General features: G+C 48.2%; 1 protein-coding gene across 3 annotated transcripts in view; it reads left to right on the top strand.

Annotated features, from left to right (window-relative positions):
- Window positions 1–7,461, top strand: part of C2H20orf194 (chromosome 2 C20orf194 homolog) — a 133,143-nt gene extending 125,682 nt beyond the window's left edge. For all 3 annotated transcript variants that reach the window (XM_021151883.1, XM_021151874.1, XM_029484467.1), the window contains 6 exons: window positions 1,576–1,682; window positions 2,076–2,150; window positions 2,660–2,862; window positions 4,248–4,313; window positions 5,093–5,186; window positions 6,025–7,461. In XM_021151883.1, coding sequence (XP_021007542.1) covers window positions 1,576–1,682; window positions 2,076–2,150; window positions 2,660–2,862; window positions 4,248–4,313; window positions 5,093–5,186; window positions 6,025–6,143 — 664 coding nt within the window. In that variant the 3' untranslated portion in view covers window positions 6,144–7,461. The remainder of the gene's footprint in view (window positions 1–1,575; window positions 1,683–2,075; window positions 2,151–2,659; window positions 2,863–4,247; window positions 4,314–5,092; window positions 5,187–6,024) is intronic.
- The last annotated feature ends 1 nt before the right edge of the window (window position 7,462 follows it).

Below are 7,462 nucleotides of genomic sequence, written 5' to 3'. Positions count from 1 at the left end.
AAAAAAAAAAAAAAAAAGAAAGTAAGCTGGTTGTGGACACACCCTTAATGCAGATGGCTGAGGTCGGTGGATCTGGGAGTTCAAGGCCAGAAGTTTCAGCTTGTCCTTGGTTAGTAGCAAGTGAGATCACGCTGAGATACCTGACTCTAGTTCATAGAAGGCTGGCCCCTTTCCTTTTTTTTTAGATTTATTTATTTATTATTGTGTACAGTGTATGTAAGTACACTGTAGCTGTCTTCAGACACCAGAAGAGGGTGACAGATCTTATTACAGGTGGTTGTGAGCCACCATGTGGTTGCTGGGATTTGAACTCAGGACCTTCAGAAGAGCAGTCAGTGCTCTTAACCACTGAGCCATCTCTCCAGCCCCGCTGGCCCCTTTCTTACTGGGTCTGACAAGTAGTATGACTACTGAGTTGAAAACTGAGGGAACATGGTGTTTGCATCCTGTCTCCCAGTTCCTTCTAGAGAACTCTGTCTGTCCTAAGCTGTCCACAGTGAGATAGGCATGGCTTGGGCACTGAAAGTAATCTTAGCTGTTTTGGAAGCTGAAGCAAATGAAGCTCCAGTCCAAAGTGGGGCAGGGCAGGGCAGGGAAAGGGCAGGGCAGGGTAACACCTGCTCTGTTAGGAAGGACTTTAGGAAACCACTGCTAATCCAGAGAACATAGACCTGTGTTCTCAGGAACGTCAGGCTCCAGGGCTGATGTGCTTCCCAGTCTCACACTGAAACAGAAACAGACACTTTAGAAGGTGTTTCAGCTGGGTGGGGGCACAGGTCTTTAGGCCCAGCACTTCGGAGACAAGAGGATCTCTTGTAAGTTCAAGGCCAGGCTGGTCTACAGAGTGAGTTCCAGGACAGCCAGAGGTACACAAAGAAACCCTGTCCCAAAAAACCAAAAAAAGTGTTCCAACAGTTTGGTCGGACTGGGAAATAGCTTAGTTGATGGGACACTAGGGCAGCACACACACACACACACACACACACACCCCTTTAATCCCAGCACAACTAGGACTATTCAGAGAAAACCTATCTTGAAAAACAAAAATAAACCAAGACAAAAAACAAACAAACAAACAAAACCACAGAGCCCCCAGTTCCGTCCCTAGCGTCATAAAAACTAGGCGGTGCCTTGTGGTTTGAGTTGCTGCTTGTAGGAGAGACTGCTAGGATTCAGCTCATCCTTAGTTACATAACAAATGTGCGGCTGACCTGAAATAGAGAAGACTCTAGTTCACATGGGGGCGGGGGAGGGAGAGAGGGAGGGAGGGAGAGAGGGAGGGAGGGAGGGAAGGAGGGGGGGGGAGAGAGAGAGAGAGAGAGAGAGAGAGAGAGAGAGAGAATATATTGTAAGTGCAATAGTGTACTAGTGAGGAGAGCAGAGCAGACCTTACAGAACAGATGGCCCCTTGCTCATCCAAAGGGAGCAGCATAGAGACCCTAAAACCCCAGCCTCGGAGCCAATGAGACGGGAGCAAAAGGGACTACAACTTACTGTGTATAGACATGAGTCTGACAAAGAATTAAAAATGAAATTTAAAAATGCTTGTCCTTCCATATTTAAAAATATTTTAAGGTATGAAGGTAAATTTGATGCTGGATCCGTCTTTCCGCTAATGGTTCAGATCTGTGTGTGGTTTGACCGTCCCCTGGAGAAGACCCGCTTTGTGAGCAGGTGCAGAGGTGAGCTGTGACAGGGTCACTCCGATGGAAGCCGTCCCCTCCCCATGTCACCCCAGATGGAAGCTGTCCCTTCCCTGTGTCACCCCAGATGGAAGCCGTCCCTTCCCAGTGTTACCCCAGATGGAAGCCATCCCTTTCCCCATGGCCTCCTTTCAGTCAGTGTCCTCGGTGTTTTCTCAAAAGCAGGCTGGGGTCTGATGAGCTCAGTGCCCATTTCTGACTGTGTATGGCCACACTTAGGTCACTCTGTGGGAATAGTGGCAGGGCCCTGAATGGGAAGGATGGAGCCTGAACCCTGAGCCTTTCCTCTGGCCCTGACCTTTCCAGCTATGTTGGCCTAGGCTTGATCTCTGCTTCCAGGTACCTGACACCCCTGTCCTTTTCCTCCACCAGCAATTCAGTCTTCCATCAAGCCCAGTCCCTTCTCTGGAAACATCTACCACATCCTTGGCAAAGTGAAATTTTCAGGTAAGTGGGGTGAGTCTTGGTAGTGTGGACACTCACAGCTCTTGGTGTCTTTTGTCTTCTGGCATTGCTCTGCTCCAAGGACCGCCGGCTCCAGTCCTGTCTTCCTTCCCACAGTGGAGAATCTGCCCTCTGCTCTAGAGTTACTTCACTCATATCTCCAGCTCCCATATTCTGAAGAACTGCACCCCATCCCTTGAGCCACCCATGGCCTCCTTCTAGCCCTCCTTCCATCCCTGAAGAGAGGCTGCCACTTCCCTGAGTGTCACTGTCAATGCAGATGCCATGGGGAATGGTCCAGCTTCTCCTCTTGCCTACCTGGCCTTTTCTTCCTCTTAGGTTCCTCTGCCTAGGTAACAGTGTGTCTGATCACCCATATCAACCAAGTCAAAAACGTGTACCCCATCCTTTCCATTGTGCCAGTTCTTAGGAATCTGTCAACCTGTCAACATTGTTCCTGTGGAACATTCTTTTGGTATTTGGTCTCAGGGACAAATATGTTCTCTGTGCAGATTCTGAAAAGATCATGGAGGTTTGCCACAACACTTTAACCAACTCCCTGACCATTGTGCCAGTTTTGGAGGGACCCACGCCACCTCCCAACTCAAGAAGCACCCCTCAAGACAATGGCCAGCCAGAATGCTACCTTGTGTTCATTGGCTGCTCCCTGAAGGAGGACAGCCTCAAAGACTGGCTTCGACAGTCAGCTAAGCAGGTGACTTACAAAATATACACTGCTGAGCCTGGGTATGACCAGCACACCCTTCTGAGCCTCTCACCCTTCCCTTTGACACCCCCCTGCCCCAGTCTATACCCCAAGACTCAGCCAACACTCTTAGGGACAGTTGGGATTAGAAGAAGCCTTTGGGGACAAACTCCAGGCAGGCATGGCAGTACTGTATTGGGGGGTGGGAGCTTTTGTTTTGTTTTGTTTTTTTCTGAACAAGGTCTCTCTGCCTTGGCTCTTATGGAACTCACTCTGTAGACCAGGCTGGCCTCAAACTCAGAGATTCACAGCTGCCTTTGCCTCCCTAGTACTAGGTACAGAGGCATGCACCACCTCACCCAGCTTGGGTTTTTTGTTGTTTGTTTTGTTTTGTTTCTAAGACCGAGTTTTTCTGTGCAGTCCTGGCTGTCATGGAACTTGTTCTGTAGACTAGGCTGGTCTCAAACTCAGAGCTCCTCCTGCCACTAGTGTGCTGAGATTAAAGGTGATAGTGTAGTTTTCATTGTTTTATGTGTACAGGTACTTTGCCTGCATGTATGTCTGTACCATGTGAATGCCTGGTGGAGGCCACAAGAGGTCATATCTCCTGAACTAGAAATAACAGATAGTTTTTGCACTGGAAATCAAATCCAGATCCTCTGGAAGAGAAGCCAGTATTCTTAACTGCTGAACTCTCTCTCCAGCCCCAATACTGTATATTTTTTTACACTCAGATTCTCTAGAAGCTGTGGGTGCTCAGCCTCCTGACACAGAGAGTGTTGGAGCTTTGGCTTATCTTGGAACTCCAGGAATAGGGTTGCTGGGTCCTAGATCTCTTATACACCGATGATCGTCTTCTAGGAACTCTGAGCTGCCTCGTGTGGATCTGTTCTTCTGCCTTTGCTTCTGTTTTAGGAGGTTGGGTGTTTGGGCTGTGGTGGTCAGGCTGAATCTCACTATGTAGACTAGACTGCCTTCAAGTTTTTAGTCCTCTTGTTTCAGCCTTCCAAGTACAGGGATTACAGGGATGTGTCACCACTCCCTGTTTTGGAGGTCTTAAATGTTATAGACTGTGGAACTTCAGGCTTCTTTTGTGCATTATCTGTCATTGCTGTGAGTTTTGCATAAGAATCTGCCAAGAAGTAGGATATTGCCTATTTGTAAAGCACTGGGCTTGGCTACCATTTGGTCCTGGCTATATTGCATAACTCTGGTGGGAACGTCGTTTCCTCAGGAACAGAAAAGCCAAATAGCATGTCCACGAGAGCTGTTCGGCACTCTTCCCTCCACTGGCATCTTTGAGATGTAACTAGCCCCAGTCTCTTCGGAGCCTTCAGCTACCCTTGTGCTCCATTAGTTCTGTTAAAATGTCTGTTTTCTCTACGTCTGCATAGAGGCCTCAGAGGAAAGCTCTGAAAACCAGGGGCATGCTGACCCAGCAAGAGATCAAGAACATCCATGTGAGTGCCCTGCCCTAACTTCCCCTCCATGGCTTGTGCTCGACTTGTTCTGCTGTCTTGGGTTCCCAGAGTAAGGGCCTATATGTAGGATGTCCTGGCAGTCTTTCTTCTCTCAGGAGACAAGGGGTAGGGGGGAGTGGTCAAGGAGCCTAACCTTGTAGCTTCAGTAAGTGGAGTGGCCACAGCTGCTGAGACCTGTGGATGAAGTGGAAAAGATCTGGTACCTGTAAGTAGTGTCACGAGATCTCTGCTTAAGATGAACCACACAGAAATTATCTGAGGCCCAGAAGAAAGCTGATTGATAGAGCTGTTCATAGGAAGGCTATGGGATAATAAGCCAAGATGAGGTTTTCTGGGTGAACCTTCCTAATGGCAGACTGACTTCTAAGCTCCTTTCCCAAGCCCATGCCCTTGGAGGCCTTTTATCTAGGTCTTGGGACAATAGACCAAAAGCCACAGCCAGAGCCCCATCATTGGCTGTCACTAGTCCCAATGTCTGTGCAATATACGTGGTGCCTGAAGAGGCCAGAAAAGGTTCAGACCCCTGAAACTGAGTTACAGGTCATGGATGTGCTTGGAAGTAACCCTGGGTCTTCTGAAAGAACAGCTGGTACTCTTAACTACTGAGCTACCTATGCAGTTAGCTGACCTGTACCTGCAGGGGGCTGGGATTAAAGGTGTGGGCCACCATAACTAGCACTATTTATTTGTTTTGAATGAATGAATAAGTGAAATGATAAAAAGTTGTCAGATAATGCAACAGGATTCTTTTCCAACAGGTGAAACGCCACTTGGACCCCTTACCTGCAGGCTACTTTTACAATGGCACCCAGTTTGTCAACTTCTTTGGGGACAAGACTGATTTTCACCCACGTATCCTTGGAAACTGTTGGGCTGTAGTATGAAGATCTGGGAGATATAAACATCTCCTGCAAAATGGGGGGTGTAGGCAGTCGCTAGGACCACCACAGCTATGCCCTAGGAGCAGGCAGGGTCTGCAGTCCTGGGGGCCTAGCAGGGACAAACCCCACAGGCACGCATTCCATGTTGGTGTTAAATCTGCCTTTACTGAGCAGCTGTAATGTTTACTCTATGAAGTGTGGCTTGTCGGCAGCATTGATAACAACAGGGTCATGACGAACAAATTGAAGATGGCCTGTTAGAGAAGTCCATGTGTGAAGAGATGGACAGGGCGCAATGAGGGCCTAAGAGCTTCAGTGTGCTGATAAAACCCAAAGGCTTGGGTGGAGGACTTGGTGATACCTGCTACCATCCATCATTGTGGCTATGATGCTTTGTGGCAGACTTTGGTTTCCTACGCCACACCTGCCTACAAGATCCCCAGGATAAGCTGCCCTTCTTTTTTTTTTTTTTTTTTTTTTTTTTTTTTGGTTTTTTGAGACAAGGTTTCTCTGTATAGCCCTGGCTGTCCTGGAACTCACTTTGCAGACCAGGCTGGCCTTGAACTCAGAAATTCACCTGCCTCTGCCTCCTGAGTGCTGGAGATTACAGGCGTGCACCACCACACCCAGCTAAAGCATTGCTCCTCCTCCTCCTCCTCCTCCTTCTTCTCCTTTTTTTTTTTTTTTTTTTTTTGTTTTTTCCCATGTTTGGTTTTTTATTTTTTTTTTTTTTTTTTTTTTGTGGTTTTTCGAGAAAGCTGCCCTTCTTGTCCTCCAGGTTACGCCTCACCTCCTTAACCAGGCACCAGTCATGGACCAGTTCATGAATGATTATGTGGAAGAGGCCAACCGGGAGATCGAGAAGTACAACCTTGAGCTGGAGCAGCAGGAATACCGGGACCTCTTTGAGCGGAAGCCGAAGCCCTAGAGAAAGCTGGGCCTGTGCCCACCAGAGATGAATGAATGAATGGGTGTCCAGCTTTCCTGGAGGCCCCTCCTGAAGGGGCTGTCTCTGTCCTCCCTGGCCTGTGCCTGCCAGTGTAGTACATGTTGTCTTTATTCTCTCTTCTCTCTGCACCATGAAAGGCATTGTGAGTGAGGGCGGGCACAGGATGAGCAGCTAGCTAGCACTGCCCTGTGAACCAGCAGCTCTGGGTGTCTGGTAAAAGACTCCATTGGACCGATGGACACCATGTAAGGCCAAGGAGAAGCCTTTGGTGTAGCTGCTGGTATTTAGAAGGACCCTGGTTCCCTAAGCAGTGGCCAGGCAGAGATTCACAATGCCTTCTAGATGAGAGCACTTCTGTGGGATGAATGGAAGTGATGTGATGCTTTCTAGAAATGCAAGGCTCCTTCACTAATAGCAGCACCTTGGGAGGTTTGGTCCTTGAGTTCCTCTCTGTGGCATCACTTGGTTCTCTAATTTAGGGAGAAGAGCAGGCATGCTGCTCGAGCCCTGGAGTGCCTCCTTCCCAGTTGAGGTGGATATCCTATAAAACTAGCTTGGACCCAGGGTCTAACCGTTTGGGGACTGTTGGTCTCTAGCACTCAGCCTCCCCAATACATTTCAGAAAACCTCCCAAAACTGCCCCTGGCCCTGAATTTGTTTACTTGGTTCCCAAGGACCAGGAATTTGAAAAATTCTGATATCCAAATTGGAATTCCCTCCAGTGGTTTTGATTTAGGTTGGACCAAACAGCAAAGGTAAACTAACTTGCATTCCCAAGACTGACCTTGCTAATTAGTGTGAGGAGTAAGGTCACTAAAGGTGATGTCTGCTAGGATTTGAGTGCCTCTGCTGCTGGACTGTAAACGTTTTCTGAGCTTCATGTACCTTTTGCATGCCTTAGAAGAAGCACATAGTAAAACCAGCATAGTGTTCTGTAATGTAGAGGGGTTTTTGAGAAAGGGCCCTGGCACAGAGGAGAGGTAAGATGGAGCATATGGGTCTGTGTTCCTGGTAACATGGCACTCTCTGGGCAAATAGCAAAGTAGTAATCAAGGACTTGTCAATAAAATATACTTGTGTTAGGGGAAAAATTGGAAGCTGAATGAACTAAATTACAAGTCCCATTGAGTAAGAAATCTTGCATTAAGAAAAGCTTGTGAAGCCGGGCGTGGTGGCGCACGCCTTTAATCCCAGCACTTGGGAGGCAGAGAGGCAGGCGGATTTCTGAGTTTGAGGCCAGCCTGGTCTACAGAGTGAGTTCCAGGACAGCCAGGGTTACACAGAGAAACCCTGCCTCA

Source organism: Mus caroli, chromosome 2 (assembly GCF_900094665.2).
Source record: "Mus caroli chromosome 2, CAROLI_EIJ_v1.1, whole genome shotgun sequence".
In the NCBI taxonomy this organism is placed as follows: domain Eukaryota; kingdom Metazoa; phylum Chordata; class Mammalia; order Rodentia; family Muridae; genus Mus; species Mus caroli.
This window is presented reverse-complemented; position numbering and strand designations above follow the sequence as displayed.